We start from the raw sequence: 16612 nt of genomic DNA, 5'->3' as shown, positions 1-16612 counted from the left end.
GATGACAGAAGCCACATGGCTGAGTCAAATTTCTGGGTCCTCTGTGGGCCCACAGTGACATGGCTTGATTCCTGGTTTTGAGGAGGTGGCAGTGAGGAAATTCCTACTTTGTAAATCTCCAGAAGGTTAATTGTTTAGGGTACCTATTCGGCCTTCTCTGGTTGGTCCTAAGTTGGAAGCAGGGACAAAACTTAGGGAAGCTGTCAGTTCTTAATCAAGTCTTGGCCATTTGGGGCCGATTGTTATAGAAGTTATTGTTTAGCTTTCTGGACTATCACTAGAGGTGACAATCTGGCTTCCTGCGAGTCTGCCTTCTGGCAGGCTGGCTTCCCAAGCTGTTTACTGTAATAAGGAGCTCGCTTCCTGGGCGGTTGCTGCAGATTATGGGTCAGAGTTCTATATTCATCTGTGGTCCAGCCCTTGTCCACTTGCAGATTCAGTCTCTCAGCGGTTACAGAATGAAGTCCGTGTTGCTAGAGCTGCCAGATAAAACTTCAGGATGCCCAGTTAAATGTGAATTTCAGATAAACAACACATAATATTTTTAGTACAAATGTGTCCCAAATATTGCATGGGACATACTTAAGACCAAAAATTGCTCGTTGCCTTTGTGAAATTCAAATTTAACTGGGCGTGTTGTATTTTTATTTGAAAAACTGGTAGCCCTACAGGTGGCTCGCCGTGTTTTCTTTGGGTCCTCACCACAGGGAAGCAGGGATACAGATTCCTGGCCCCTTGCCCCCTCAGCGGCCTTGGGTGGGTTTAGCGTAAAGGCTTCATCCCACGGCAAGGTTGTCTTCAGGGCTGTCGAGGAGCAGGGGGGCATCTCGAAGGGCTCGGCCCCAGACCCGGGAGTCAGGTTGCCCCACGGCAGGCCCAGTGCCTGTAGCAACCCAGGGAGGGCTCCCACAGGCTCAGACCTGCCTGTGTCTGTCCCCAGCCTCCAGAGCACTGACCCACCTTTGTTCCCCAGCATCACTCGGTACTCCAAGCCCAACCGGACAGACAGAAAATACCAGGTGCTTGGGGACAAGCCACCTCCTCCGGCTGAGTAAGTGACAACGCCTTTGTCCGTTAACTCCATTTTACCTGTTGTCTCTGTCGGGGGCGGCTCAACCTGACTCAGCTGATGGGAAAATAAGAAGTGGGGGCAGAGAAGGAGGGGTCGGGAGGGGATGGGCAAGGGTCAAAGTCAGTTTGTCTCAACCCATTTCACCTAAATTGGTTGAGAGATTTTCACCAACTTTTCACATTTTCCAAGCTAAGCATTTTGTGGCAGCAGGGCAGCGTGCCGCTTTGAGGTTTGGGGTTTTTTTGCAGTTTTTTTTCATGCTTCCCCCTCCCCCGTTCCCCTTTTTCTTTACTTTAATTTCAGTGATTAAAACAAAATCTGTTCCACTTAATATGGCTACATCTCAGCAAACAAGCAAAATGTCACCTTCAACCAAAAGCACTCCAAGAAGGTTGAGGTCTACAATGGGCCCCGTCCCTCAGTCAGGAAGCCCACTGTCACAGCGCCCCCACTCACCAGTCGTTTTGTCCATGGCTCTCGCCTCTGGGGTTCTGTGCACCGTGCAGAGAAGGGCGGCTTTTGCATCAGGTGGCCCTAGTTGCATATAAGTCAGCAGGTGGACGCTCCCTCGTCCCACGCTCCAAAAGACACTCTTCATCATTGAAACCTTGACTCTCTCCCCTTTTTATAGTTCTGTCATTTGATCACAGGTTTTGATTTTTGTAACTGTCACCACAATCAGGAAACAGAACTGTTCCTCCACCCCTGAGTCCCCTTCACAGCCACGCCCACCCCGTCTCCCTCGCCATCCCTAACCCTGAGCAACCACTAACCAGTCTTCCACCCTACAACTGTGTAACTTCAAGAATGTCGGATAACTGGTCTCATACAGTATACGATCTTTTCAGAGTGGCTTTTTGCACTCCACGCAATGCCCCTGAGAGCCATCCGAGTTGCCACGTGTATCAATAGTTCCTTCTTTTGTGTGACTGAGCAGTAATCCATGGTATGGAAGCACCACAGGTTTTTGTGATTAAAAAAAAAATCATAGGCTAAACCCCAAAACTCAAGCATTTATTGAGTCTCTGAAAAGGGAAGACTTTCCTGGCATGGCACAGTGGTTATTCCTCAGGAATAGAATCAGACCAGTCATGTTTTACCCCCACGTGGAATCTGGCTAAGCGACTTCTCCCAAGGCCTCAGTCTTCCCCTCTGCACAGTGGGGAGAAGAGACCCCTCCTCTCAGAGCTGCAGAGAGGAGCCAGCGAGTCACCTGCTGGCCTCCTTTGAGCAATACAGGATTGTCACACCGAGAAGCCCTGGATGAAACCACAAGGGAAACATGGAAAATGTCGGCAAATAAATTTTTAAACTCCTCTGGGTTAAAGTGCGATTAAAAGTTAGATAACAATCAGCCAGGAAACAACAGCGGTAAACAGGCCAACATGAGAAAAGGCCTTTAAAAACTGGCTGCCTCCCCCTGTCCCCCAGCAAATTGCTGAGGAAACCTTGAGAGCTCAGGAGGGTCAGGGAAGAGGGGAGAATTTGAAGAGATCATACCCGAAGGAGGAAATAAAATTAGAACAGACACGTGGGGGAAACACTCTCATTAGAATGCAGAGAAATGAAAGTGGAACAGGTCTGTTCCATATTTCGCCAGAGACTCACCAGTATATCAATAGGTTTTAGTGGAAGATCCCAGTTTATCAAGGGAGGGTGGAGGGGGTCCCTCCCAGGCACTGCAGGTGGGAGGTGTTAAAGAAAACATTATTCTGGCACTTGTTCAAACAGTAAGGAAGACTTTCTATGGGGCTATTGCAATAGGTGTCAAGACTGTCATAATAGGAGAGAGAGATGGGGCTCAACTCCAAATACAACAAGGACAAGCGGGGTCTACAGCCAACGTGCAGACGGAGGGGGCAGTGGATAGAAAGAAGGTTCAGGGGTTGTAGAATTCTTGCTGCAGGCAGGCCAGGGTGAGCAGACATCAAGGGCAGAGGACTGTCTCTAAACTGACTTAGCAGGATTCTTGCTAAAATAGGACCCAGCAGGCCAAAGACAGTGCCCAGCGAAGAGGCCTAGTCAAAAAGTGGGCTCAGAGGAGCCTATCTAAAGTTTGGTCAAGGAGACAGTCTCTGTCAGTCCTCTTAAGTCTCTGTCCCCTCTTCTCTGACCCTCCTGAGCTCTCAAGGTTTTCTTAGCAATTTGTCAGTCCTCTTCCTGTTCAAGGAAGGAAGAGACATTCTTCTTTCCTTTGAACAATGTAAGTTTGTTTCCCCTTCAATCGCCCTTTGTTCATTGAGGACAAGCTGAACCATCTGCTGAGACGTGGTGGCACGGCAGCCAGTCAAGATTTCCAGAGGTTGGGCCTGAAGCATCGTGAGTGGCCCACACAGCAGCAGCTCCAGGCATTCAGGTTGCCCTTCGTCCAGCTCAGCTTGCAGGGCTTCTTTAGATCTGGGGGAAAGCCAGCCACAAAGCAGCCTAATGTCCCAATAAGGATCTGCATAGTCAAGTTTTAGTTCTCAGTGGGATCAAGTCAGGAGGATGGGAGAAAAATTGGAAATGTCAATTTGAAGACTTGCAGCCAGATATTGAAGGAAACTAGAAGAATTGAGAATTTGGCAAGGATTGACAGAAGGTATAAGATGGCAAGATCCAGTCCAGTTTACAGGCTGGTAACAAAACCTCAAAGACAGGGAATAGGGGTAGACTCCAGTAATCCACAGGAATGTGCTATCGTTTTACACAGAAACACAAAGTTTCTGTCACCCCTTCTTTTTGATTCTTGTTTGCAAATTAAATCTAGTCTCATTAGATTTGTCCTGATTATTTACATAAGTGCAGTGAGAATGATAATTGACCACACAGACCTTTTTAAGTTTGTGTTGCTGGAACTTTTCATAAGGAATCTCAGATTGGACTTTTAAAAGCCTCCTGAAGCTGGGACCCCAAGCCAGATTCACTGGTGATACCTATAGATTTGGGTGAATTCCTCTCTTCTTGAGGTCCCCACAATATCCTAAGTTTCCTGGGCCTGCCAGGAAGTGGCCTTCCTCACTCACCTATGAGGCTGGGAACCCTGTAAGCCAGGTATCAGACTGGTTTTCCCAAGAGGGCTTTGTAAGTATTGGTTCCATCAAGTCAACTTTAGCTCCTTAAAACTCTTTGGTCAAATCTGATTCTCTGCATCATTCTCCTTATGACATTCCAGTCAAAGCCTTGGTTATGTATCAAAGTTTCCAATTATGTCCCCTTACAAGGAAGACAGATTCTTATTGAGCTCATGTAAGTAATTATATTGCCATGATAATAAGTACACTCAGTAAGAGCTTTTGAATTCTGGAGTGCGTTAGAGTGGATAAAATATCCAGCCTGTTTCCAAGTAGCCCTTTTTCCTGTTCAGCCTCAGGCAGCTGCTTTCATCAGTTCCTCAGTTCCTTGAGAGCCTGGCTGGGGACTGGAGGCCTGAACTCCAAGTGACTGCAGGGAGCTGAGGGCTGGAGTGGGAGGGCGACAGTCTGGCAGGGGTGGACAGAGGGATGGAAGAGCGGACGTATCGAAGGATCAAGGGGACTGAAGGCTAGACCGAAGGTGGTAGGAGGAGGACGGAGGAGCAGGGGTGACGGGAAGGGAGAGGTCTTACCTGAGCCAGTTTGGGAGATCTTAAGTTTTCCAAAGAAACCAATGAGGTTCCAAATTATCCTTGGTAACATCATGCCAGTGGCATGGATCCCACAGTGGAAGATTGTTTGGGAAGGTATAGTGAAAGCATACAAAGGAGCTGTCCAATGCTTGGTCAAGGAGACCGTTTTTGTCAAGGTCAACAGCAAACTGTCTTTCCAGAAAGCGTTTTGGGAAGGTAGAGTGAAAGCCATAGAATTATGCCTTTTGTGCAACTCCTCAGGTCTCTTTCCCAAGGAAATCATCCTATCAAGAAGAAAAGACTTACACAAAAATATACCACACAATACTTTTCATCACAGCTAAAAATGAGAAAAAACCTAAAGGTCCAAAAATAGGGGATTGTAAACCGTGGTGCCTACATACCCAATGGTGTCACACAGCCATTTAAAACGGTATGGTGATGTGGGGACACTTACCAGTGAGCAGAATACAAAACACTCATGAACCTAATTCCAAACCAATTTTAAAATCAGCAAAAGGAAATAAAATAAAATGTTTGTATTCATTTTTCCTTCTTGTTTTTCAGTATATTTCTAATTTTCTTAATTATGATGAATGAATTTTAAAATGAAAGATCGAGTGACTTATACACATATGTTTAGAAATTGGCCGACAATGATGTGTGTATACAGCAGTCACTGTGTCACTTTACTGACATTGTGGAAAAGTAAGTGTCCTCAGCTGCATTCAGTTCTAATACGTCTGTGCCTCATCTCACTCTCTCTATTGAGATGGCTGACCTAACCTAGACAGGACTACCCACTGGATCCGGGCAAATTTGTTTAGTAAAGCCCAGGTGTGCACACAGTCAGCCTAAAGGCCAGGGGTACCAGAAGGGGGATGTCCAGTCCTACAGGAAGTCCTGCTCGTCTGATTAACACTGTAAGAAATCATTCCTTCTTTCACCCAGTACTGAGGCGCTGATCGATGCAAGCCCTGCTCTGGGGCTGGGGATTCCAGGATGAACAAAAGCACACGCCCACAGTCTGTGTCCTGGTGGACTTTACCATCTGCTGGGAGAGGTGGAGATCAATCAGCCAGTCACACAAATCAATCCCAAGTCCCCCTATGGGGAGCACTATAGGGCCGAGAGCCACTCTGAGAGCATTGGAACGAGGTGAGCAGGAATTGCCACCAAGCCAGGATCTGAGGAAGAGCAGGAACAAATATGACCAAGAGGAAAGTTAGCAGTGTTCTCTGGAGAGAACTCAGTGTGTGCAAACGTCCTGGGGTGGGAGTGAGGAATTACAAGGAGTGATGAAGCCAAAAGAGAACTGAGATGCTTGGAAGGGGCTAAGTCCAGCTTGTCACATACAAGAGGCATTAAACTCGACAAACAGAAATATTAGGTGGGAACATGCTTGGGCATCACATGAACCATCCAACTCCAATTCTGGCTGGGCTGCTGAGTCCTCGGAATGTCCTATCCATGTGGTTTTGTCCACACCATTTGGTGTGATTAGACAAGGCCCCTGAAGGATCTGTCTCGTGTATGTTGCAGGGATTTTAAAGGAATCATCCTGACCCTCCTCTGGGAGAGCAACGAGCATCTGCTGACCATCGTGGAGGTGAGGGCGCTGCCCACAGGCCCCTGCCTGCCCCTCTGCCAGCTGCTGGCCACATGTCCTCAGCTGCCTCTGCCTCCTGCATTCTGCTGATAATGGCCTTGTTGGTGAAACTGAGGAAAAGGAGATTCCAGCCCCCATGACATGGCCGCCCAGCTAAACCTCATTCATTCATTTACCCATTTATTCAGCCACCAGACGTTTTTTGAACACTGTATATCAGATACTGGGTGACATACTGACCAAGAGGAACAAGCCCCATCTCTGTCCCTGAGAGGCCAGCGCCCAGCAGAAGGGCAAACATGGCGGTACCACAGGGAGATGGGTGGGGCCGTGCGAGCAGGCGCCTTGGGGGCCCCCAATAGGAGCTCTCCAGATCCCTGAGCCAGCACACCCCACGCGGGGATGTCTGTGCATCTTCCTGTCTGCCGCCCACCAGGCTGTGAGCCCTTCAGAGCAGGGGCTCCGGGCCATCCATATTTGGGGCCTGGAGCCTTGTCCCAGCTCTCAACCTGGTCACTGAGATGAGATTCCATTTTGGTCTTGAAGGATAAGTAGAATGTTGCCATGCGCTCACTTGTGCCTCACTTAGCCCGGGATAGTGACAGTGGTGGAAAGGACAGATAGGAACTGTTGCCAGCCTAGGGGACATCAGGAGAAAAGGCTAGGAGGTGTCGAGAGCAGGGTGCGGGATGCCAGGAGTGTGGGCCACAGTCCCATGGTGAGGGTGCTTGCCCACACGCCGTCAACCCTCTCTTGCAGGAGTTTTACCGCAAAGAGAAGCGCTCAGTCACTAGGCCCGACTGCATGTACGAAACCTTTGACCAGTGCGCAGAGAACATTTGCAAGAAGATCCTGGAGTACCAGAGCCAGACAGACAAGTACCACAACTCCTGCCTCATAGGTGGGTCTGGGCGGCAGGCGGGTGGGTCAAGGGTGTTGCAGGAAGCCACGGATTGAGCCAGGCCTGGGCCTCCCTCCTGGCCTGGATGATGCCCTCCTGACCTGGAGTCACTAGGGGAGGCAGAGGAGCCGCCTGGAGGAGCTGGCATCTCAGAATTAGGTAAAAACTTGACCAGATCTAAGCATGGAGAAACAACAACGCCAAAAAAACCACTAACTTTTCTTGAGAAATATGATGATTTGTATCACTAAAAGCGTTTTGTTCATTGCACGGATATTTTTGACAGGTTTATTGATACTCACATACCATACAATTCACCCATGAAAAGTGCACACTTCAGTGGATTTTAGCATATTCATGGAGTTCTGCATCCATCACCACTGTCAATTTTAGAACCCCATGTCCCTCCATCACTTCCCCAGCCCTAAGCAACCTCTACTCTACTTTGTGTCTCTACAGATTTTCCTGTTCAGGGCTTTCATATAAATGGAATCATGCGGTGTGTGTTTTGTGACTGGCTTCTTTCATTTTGCATGATGTTTTCAAGGTTCACCTATGTTATAGCATGGATCAGTACCTCATTCCTTTTTATGGTTGAATCATATTCCATTGAATGCATGTACCACAGTTTGTTTAGCTATTCATTCATGGGTAGAAGAGGGAGAGCATAGAGGATAGCCACACCTGGGCTCAGGAGCCAGCACTGCCGTCTCCCAGCTATATGACCTTGACCAAGTCACCTCACCTCTGTGAGCTTTGGTTTCTTTGTCTGTAAACGGGAGATAAAGACAATACCCACCACGCAAGGCTTTTCTGAGGACTAAGCCCCTCATGTAGACCGGCCATACACAGGGAGAATAGTCAGTGGTGGCTCTCATTGCTGTGGTTGTGGAATGACTGAAATGGAAAGTCTGGGCAGCATTTTGATTCTCTAGCTCAGAATTTCACCCAGTGAACTCTGTGCGATCCCATCCTGTAAGATCTTCCTCGAAAGAAAGTTCCGTGTTTGAATGGGTTTGGGGACTGCTGCAGGTTGCATCCCTCTCTGGAATGGAGATTTCCTCTTCCTACAGTTTGGGAGTCCCGTATCCTGACCAACTCTGAAAACATGCAAAGATGCTGGATGTAATTACTTTTGTCATGAACTCTTTTAAATGCTTTGATGAGCTAGCTGTAAAATAAGAAGCACACAAAGCCCCCAAATTAAGTGAAAATAGGCACTCTGAGAAATGAATTGAGCAGTACCTCTGGCTATTGACCTAAGGGCTTTGCTAACTCCCAGGTGAACTTGAGCCTCTGTTTTCCTGGCTTCCAGGGCATTGGGAACAGGAGCCAGAGTGCCAGATCACCCGTGGGGGGAAAGGACACAAGCTGAGTAAAATGGAACTCTGCAGGGCTCCGTCTGCGGAGTAAGGGGAATGAGACAGAAACCAAGCCCCACGCAATGAGAGGAAGGAGACATTCGTATTAAAAGCCTTGGCACTGGGTAAACAAGAAGAAAAGCTCCAATGAGAATCCCTAACTACGAGCCAGTCTTCATGTGGGTTTTAAGCCTGAAATCGCACTTCGATAAACCTGAATTCAACTTGGTTTTTGCAGATCATCCAAAAGCCTCCAGCTGATACTTTAGCTCAAAATGATCCTGAGTTAGGCCCAGGTTCGTGTTTAGTAGAGACACTACGGATTCTTTCTAGAAAAACCCACCTTCAATTCAGGCCTCCAAGGATTCCCACAGATAAAATGCCCAGAATAAGAGTTCCCAGTAAAATCAACAAAGAAAATATGCACACAAACACAAGGAAAAAGCACCTTGAGCGTGAGGCAGCAGAATGAGACAAGTAAATACGTGAGACATTGAGTGACTGAGACAGAATATAAAATAATGTATTCATTAGAGTTAAATAAAAGAGGAAACTGGAACCATGAATAAGGAGCAAGGGACTATTAAAGTCACCAAGTAGATCCAAAAGAGAGCCAAACAGCACTTCTATACTGGAAAATAAATCGTTAAAATTTACAAATTATGAATGGCTTTATGACCAGATTATTCATAGCTGGAGGTGAAATCAGTGAACTGGAAGGTAGACCCCCAAAAATATGCAAAATGCAACATAGAAAAACAAAGAGGTGAAAATGTGGGGGAGAGGTGAAGAGATATGGATGAAAGCGTAGGTCTAACATATAGCTATTTAGAGGTCCACAGGGAGAGGAAGGAGACTAGGGTCAAAGCAATATTTGAAAAGATAATGGATGAGACAGAACTGCTGGAAGATGCAGGCATTTTAAAAGAGCTGAAAAGTCCTGTGGGGTATGGAAGAGAAGTCCTTTGAACTTGTTTAAGCCAGTGTTTTCTATACCGGTTTGACCACGGGACCCCTTTTGATGAAAGAGCTGCTGGCACACTGCAGACCAAGTCTTTCTCTTTGGGAAACTGCTTTGGGCCTTTGTTGGAGAGATCACCTCAGCAACTTGGCTCTGCTCTGTCTCTCCCCTGGTCCCCCACCCCCAATTCCTACAGAATTACGGGCCCAGATGAAGAGATTTGAGGAGCTGCTGCCCCAGGTATGCTGGCTGGTGATGGAGAATTTCAAGGAGCACCACTGGAAAAGATTTTGCGACTCCACCAAAGAGATTCGGGAGCAGTTCTGGGAATATCAGAAGCAGCTGGAGAAAAGGAAGGTGGGGGCCCCAAGACCAGCCCTTCCTCTCCAGGACCACGGGCCCTGGCATTTCAGAAATGGAGGCCAGGCATAGGTAGAATGGAGTCCCAGAGAAGGAGGTGGGCCAGGCTTGTGATTATTGGATGGGGGCTGAGGGACATTAGGCATCGGAGAAATGAGAACTGAGCCCACAGCTTCTTCATAGATGGCGTTCAGTAAACTCCCTGTTGGATTTAATGGGTGGGTCAGCTGGGTTCTATGGGGCCATGGTCACTGAGATCAGCAATGGTTGTCCACTTGGTCTTTGGAGACGTGAGACATGGATGCTGTTGATTTTATTGAACTAAAGCCCTAATTGTGCTGGGGCAGACGCTCAGCTCGCCCTTTCCCTAACCCTCACAGTCAGCTCCAGCCATGCCCCTATCTTGCCTCCTCGGCCACTCTGCCCATCCATGGCCCTTCACACACCCTGGTCAGAGCACAGATCAGGCTGGCCATGGCCATAATTAGCAGAGGACATAGGCCAGTGACTGAATTCAAGACCAGATCAAAATCCACACTGATTTCTGGATTGTTTGATTGAAGGATGAAAATGCCCAGAAGCTTCATCCATATCTCGGACACCCTGCACATTTCCAAGAAATGGAGTCTTTATGTCAAGTGGAAGAGAAAAGGCAGGAAGATTTGGACACCATGATTACAACAACCAGGGAGAAGCTGGAGGTCAGTGGTGCTGTTGACTCCCAAGTCCAGGTGATAAGGGCTGCACTGCCCTCCAGAGAGATTTCTCCAATTGACAGCCCACCAACGGCGCCAAGCATGGTCCTTTGCTGACCCCCTGGCCAAAGCAGGGCATGAGAACAGGCAGGTTTTATAGGTTGGAGATGGTCATTATTGTCCATTTTAACTTGCATTTTTTAATTTCTAAATTAATTAATTACACAATTACTAATGAGAGCCTTTTTTTAAGACCCACCTCTAGTTTTATTTCGTCTTTGGTGAATTGTCTGTGTGCATCCCTTGGCCATTTCTGACTCATTTCCTTCAAGCTAAGTTACCTCTTGGGAGAGCCCTCCTGGCCGAGGACCAGATGCCAGTTAACTGGGACAGCACTGACGCGCGGCTCTGGTCTTTCTCGCCCGCTGGCTCCCCAAAGCCCCCCTCAGCCTGCCTTTGGAGGCAAGTTCCTCTCCGGGCAGCACCAGGCTCCTCCCATTTCCTCCAGGAATTCACCAGGAAGTTCAGCCAGTCCTTCATAGGCAGCCTGGCCACTTTCACCGAGAAGTTCCTGCTGCAATTGGATGAAATGGTCACCATCGATGATGTCCAGGGTGCAAGTAAGTGGCAGCCCTGGCCTTGTGCCCTGGCCCCAGGCGTTTGGTGAGGCGTAGGATGGTGGGCCTGGGGGGCTCTGCTTTTCCCCAACTGCGCCAACTCCACTAGAATGAAAACAAATTCTCCATCAAGGGAACTAATGAATTTTTGTTTGTTCTCATTAAAAGTAACTTGTTTTTAGTAAAAAAGCAAATCCCAAATGGGTCAAAGATTGTATGTAAAAAATGAACCCTTAATAGTACATATTTCCATAATCTTGAGGTAGGAACAGCTTTCGTAAGTATGAGATGAGAACCAGAAGCCATAAAGGAAACAGCGGGCACTTCTCTGTGGCCAAAACAAAAACAAGGAAAAATGTCGAACAATGGAAAGCCAGACCGCAAAGTGGAAAATATTCCTAGTAACCTAGAGGTCGGAGAAAGGCCTGAGATGCCTGTGGTAGAAAGAACTCTAACAGGTCAGAATTGTAAAGCGGGACAAAGGACAAACTCGCAATTCAAAAGAGAAGCAACGTGTGTGGCCAGTGAATGTCAAAGATGCTGGACTTCACTGATGATGGGAAATGCAAAGATAAACGTTAAGATACCATTTTCCACCAACAGCCTTGCAAGGCTTTAAGTTTGGCGACAACCAGCCCGGGTGAGAACGTCAGAAAGCCCAAGTGCTGCGGGCACCCTTGGAGAAGTATATGTCAATAGCGCCCTCCCGGAGGGCCATCTGTCAGGACCTCTCAGATCCTGGATGTGTTTACCGCTGACCTAGCAGTTCTCACCCAGAATTTATCAGACAGACATACTTGCAGGTTTTCACAGATAGATTTTCGAGCATATTTACAGCACTGTTTGAAATTGCAAAGAATTGGAAACAACTCTAATATCCATGTATAGGGGATTGAATAAATAGGTTATGGTCCGGATATACAAGTGAATACTGTGCAGCTGTTAAAGTGGGAGAAGTAGGTCTATCTGTGCCCATGTGGAGGGGCATGAAGGAAAACCGTTACGGGAAGAAACAAGTTGATAATCAGTACTTGTCTACGATAGCATTTTTAAAAAACACATATGTAAACATGCGTACTCACATGTGTGTAAATGACCCATGTGAGAGACAGAGACAGAGAGACACAGAGAACGAGCGAGACAGAGCGTGAGAGACAGGGACCAGACTGTTGACAATGATCCCCTCTGGTGGGTGGGACGGTGAGAGATTCTAAAATCTTTTCTTTTCCCCTGTTAGGTGATGTTTAAACTTTTTATAATGTGCACATTACTTTTAAAACTATACAAAGATTCAAATCATATATTAAATATTATCCATTTGTCACTAATCTATTGAGTAATTAAAATATATCAGTTTTATTTTTAAAAGTTTTTATTACAAAGGCGATAAATATTTATTATAGTAAAGCAAGAAATTCAATATAAATTATGAAGAAAGTGAAGAACGCAGTCCTCCCACCCAGAAATAAGTGCCCTTGACATTGACTGTCCATCCTTCCAGTCCTTTCCCTTTGGACACAGGGCTGGGGGCAGTCAGAGGGCATGTGCTCTTTTATAACCTGATTTACCCTCAGGTGGCCTTGGGCCAAGCCAGGCAATCATCTTCTTGAGGATTTTCAGTTACTGGGCATCATAATTTACTAAGTGTCGTAACTCACTAATTAGTCCCCTGCTGTTGAACACTGGGCCATTTCCAGTGTTTCACTCCTGTAATCGTGCTGAAGGGAACATCTGCATCCGTGTATCTCAGTTTTGGGGCAACAGATTCCTAGAAGTGGACTTTCTGGGTCAAAAGTTTACTCATTTGCGGTATTGGTGACTTTTCAATATCGGAGGTCTCTGTCAAACGTGAGCCTTGTTTGGGAGAGTGGGGCCCATGGAGACGCTGGGGTTGGGAGCTGAGGGAGAACAGGCAGAGGAGCCAGCGGCGAAGGCGATCTCAGTATCCTGGAGGGAACCGCCGAGCCGGGAGGACCCCCTGCACCAGGCCCAAGGGGGCCTCTCCTGCTCTGGACCTGGGCTTCTGAGCCAAGCGGCCTGGCCCGCCGTCCACGCAGACTAGGTGCAGGGCAGGGCCGCAGCTGCGTGCTCACCCCCCTCCACAGGTGGAGTCCAGCCAGGAAAGCACAGCAAAGGACAGGTGAGTGAGCACGCAGTAGAGGGACAGCCTTGAATGTGTTCGTTCCAGGGGTAATTCTTAGTCCAGAACCCACTGGAGCTAGTATAAGTCAAAGAGGGCTCTAGGAAGTATGTTCAGGGGCTCATGGAAGCTGTGAGGTCAGAGCATCACGCTCCAGGCTTTGGAGCTGGGAACAGCGCCCAAATCACACCTCACATCCTCCGGCAATGGCCCCCTGCCACCGCCACTGCCCCCAGCCTACACATCTGGTGCATGCAGCTTCTCTAGGGGGGCAGGGGGCATGCTACCTCCAAGTGGAGACTCCAAGTGGGGATTAAGGGAGCAAGCCCTCATTTCTCTCACTGTAAGGTTGGGGGAGGTCCCCTTGATCTCAGGCTGTGGGTGAGGCCATGGTCAGTAACCTGTGTCTTGCCTGCCAGGGATGGAGCCCCCCAAACAGAAAACATCAGTCCTCATCCGGAGGAAACTCGCCGGGCTCTCCCTGGAGGAAGAGACTGAGAAGCCGCTGATTGAACGAGGCAGCAGGTGAGAGCTGAGAGCAGCGAAGAAGACCATGAATGGCAGTGTTTGCTGGGGGCTGTGCAGGGCAATGGTTAGGGCACAGGTTCTGAAGTCAGACAGGCCTGGGAACCTTGGAAAGGCGTGATGGTCTAAGCCTCAGTTTCCTCATCTGTGAATTGGGCACGGCTGCCTACCTTCCCGGGTGTTGTCGAGAGAAAGTTAAATGAGACTGTGCTTGGAGTGCCCCTGGCACAAACTAAGAACCCAGCAGCGATTAGTTCACATGATGAGGACCCATGAGGGGACCACAAAGAAAGGAGGCCTGTCCCAGGGTGGGGCACAGTCTTAGGTTGCTGGTAGCACTGTGAACCACCAGTGTCCATCACATGTAAGGAGAGCCATCAGCCTGCTGTCCCCTGTGCCCAAGACTGACTGGGAGAAGCAGTGAGGCCGCGATGTGCCCAGCTGAGCTCTCAGTAGTGGCTTTTACGGCACAGCAGGAAAATGGGCCAGGACCCGTGACTGCTCCCTGGCTGGCCGACCGATGAGAAAACCGAGGCCAGAAGAGGGAAGCGGCTAGAGGTGTGGCCTTCCCCTCCCCAGGCAGAGCCCAAGACTGTCTGTGCACACAGATTTAAACAGTATGAAAATACAGAAAAGAACTTGAAGAAGCTTAACCTTAGAAGCTCACTAGGGTTTTTCTTTAAGATGTTTAAAGCGTGATTTTTTTTTAAGAAACGTTAAACTCTTTCAATAGCACTGGAGGCTGCACTGTGACTGTCAGAGACAAGCCTGTAGGGCTTTCACAAACGTGTTTGTTTGTAGGAAATGGTCCGGAATCAGACCCACAAAAGTCACCATCCAAAACAAGATTCTCCTCCAGCAAACGTCGTCCATCACCACCATCAAAACCACCCTGGGCCACCAGGCGGCCGTGGAGGCCCGAGACGCTGTCTACCTGGTGAGTGGAGAGACAGGTGGGGCGGGCGCATCCCGGGGCGTGCAGGCAGCTCAGTTCGGCTGCCTTGGGGAGGAGGGAGCTTCTCATCACAGGGTGTCCTGATGTTTGGCCCATGGAGCAGATGACACACATTAGAGTGCCCCAGGGTGCAGTGTCACACTTAGGACAGTCACGTTCTCAGGCACAAGGACTTGAGCCAAGGGTCCTGTTCAGTCCCAATGATAGCGGGGGTCTGATGGCATGAGCCCCAGTGCTGGGGAACCCACCTGAGGGACACCCCACCCAGACTGGGGGATGAAGGTAGGCTTTCCAGAGGAACAGTAGAGTCAGAGCGAGGGGACAGAGTAGTCGGAGGGATGGAGGCCATGGGAGCAGACGGTGGCAGTGGTGGAACAGCCGACAGTTACTGAACACCTGCTGCAGCTTCTCTTCAACATGAGGCATCCCACTGGACCCTCCTGACAGCCCCATGAGGAAGGTAGAATTGTCCCCATGTCACTGATGAGGACACTGAGGTGACATGTGCCTTCCTCTCTGCCACCACAGAGTGGCAGAGCCAGGATTTGAACCCAGTGCCTGTTAGATCCCCGTGGGCCTGCCTGAAGAGGAGGCCGCACCCAGATGCCACCTGTGGGACCTCCAAGCCCTGGAGATAAGGGGACCTTTGGTCCTGGTGCCAGAGAGAAACCTCGTCCTGCCCGGAGATAGGCCGATCGCAGTACTGGGAGAGCCCACAGTGCCCTGGGCCGGCACCTTCCCTGGCCACCGTGTGAAGCCCCTGGCAGAGGGGCAGCTCTGCCTGCTGAGTTCATTGAAGGCTCGAGGCCTGGTGGGCTCAGCCTCCCAGCAAGCCAGGAGCTCAGAGCTCCAGGGAGGCTGCAGCGCGGGACGGCGATTAGGGAGGAATGCAGAGTCCAGGGTCCGGTAGACCAGGGTCCTAGTCCCTGCTCAGCCTCCTTCTAGCTGGGTGACCCCAGGCAAGGCTCTGAGCCTCAATTTCTCCATCTGTAAAGTGAGGAAAACAATCAGACCTGCCTGATCAGTTGTTGGGCAAATGACTTGTGGAGCTCTTGCCTGTGCCTGGAGTAGATGAAAAGCTGCCTGCCAGCAGGTTAGAGCCTTCCTCCAGGGCACAGAGTCCAGGACCCTCCTCATGGGGCCTCCTGCTGCCTTACTCCCAGAAATATTTAGCATCATTTGGAGAGGAGCTGAAGAAGATCCAGGATGACCACACATCGCAAATGAGGGAGGCTCAGCGCTGGAAGGATAGCTGGAAGAGCTCCGTGCGTACTATCCAGGGCCTGTACTTATGACACCCTCAACCCAGCCGAATAAAGGCTCATTTTGTATGGACTCCTTCTCTATTCATCCATCCATCCGTCCGTCCATCCGTCCATCCACCCATTCGTCCACCCATCCACCCACCCATCCATCCATCCGTCTTTCCCTGCTCTGTGCCCAGCACTGAGCTTCATCAGTGACCAGGATGCGATGTGGTCCCTGCCCACGTGGCCATCACTGTCAATGGGGAAGACTGGTGTGAAAGGGGAGTCCCCCATGGTTGGCAAGGACGGTGGGGAACTGGGATGGGTCACTTAAAATGGAGACCACTACTTCAAAGGAAGTAACTTCCAGAAGGCATGCTTGGCTCTTCATCTTGGGAAATGAAATAATTAAGACTTAGGGGAAAGAGTATATTTTACATTTAATTAAATGTGGGTTATAATTGCAACTATGCATTGGTTTCTAGAACCAACAAAGAATTGATCCTGTGTTGATTGGGTATCTCTCTGGCAATCTGCCTGACCAAATTATAGCATTTTGGCAAAACCTTCTAGGCCTCCTTAA

General features: G+C 49.0%; 1 protein-coding gene across 9 annotated transcripts in view; it reads left to right on the top strand.

Annotated features, from left to right (window-relative positions):
- The window catches only part of LOC106822907 (coiled-coil domain-containing protein 180-like), a 69146-nt gene extending 52790 nt beyond the window's left edge, over window positions 1–16356 (top strand). For 2 of the 9 annotated variants that reach the window (XM_070519161.1, XM_044779188.2), the window contains exons 31-39: window positions 974–1051; window positions 6201–6267; window positions 7027–7168; window positions 9687–9847; window positions 10414–10551; window positions 11054–11165; window positions 13722–13827; window positions 14629–14764; window positions 15946–16350. In XM_070519161.1, the coding sequence (XP_070375262.1) occupies window positions 974–1051; window positions 6201–6267; window positions 7027–7168; window positions 9687–9847; window positions 10414–10551; window positions 11054–11165; window positions 13722–13827; window positions 14629–14764; window positions 15946–16077 (1072 nt within the window). In that variant the 3' untranslated portion in view covers window positions 16078–16350. Of the gene's footprint in view, window positions 1–940; window positions 1052–6200; window positions 6268–7026; window positions 7169–9686; window positions 9848–10413; window positions 10552–11053; window positions 11166–13721; window positions 13828–14628; window positions 14765–15945 lie in introns of those variants that run through there. The other 7 variants (XR_011506341.1, XR_006533320.2, XM_070519160.1 and 4 more) reach the window with 6 other exon arrangements.
- The last annotated feature ends 256 nt before the right edge of the window (window positions 16357–16612 follow it).

Source organism: Equus asinus, chromosome 10, assembly GCF_041296235.1.
Source record: "Equus asinus isolate D_3611 breed Donkey chromosome 10, EquAss-T2T_v2, whole genome shotgun sequence".
Taxonomy (NCBI): Eukaryota; Metazoa; Chordata; class Mammalia; order Perissodactyla; family Equidae; genus Equus; species Equus asinus.
This window is presented reverse-complemented; position numbering and strand designations above follow the sequence as displayed.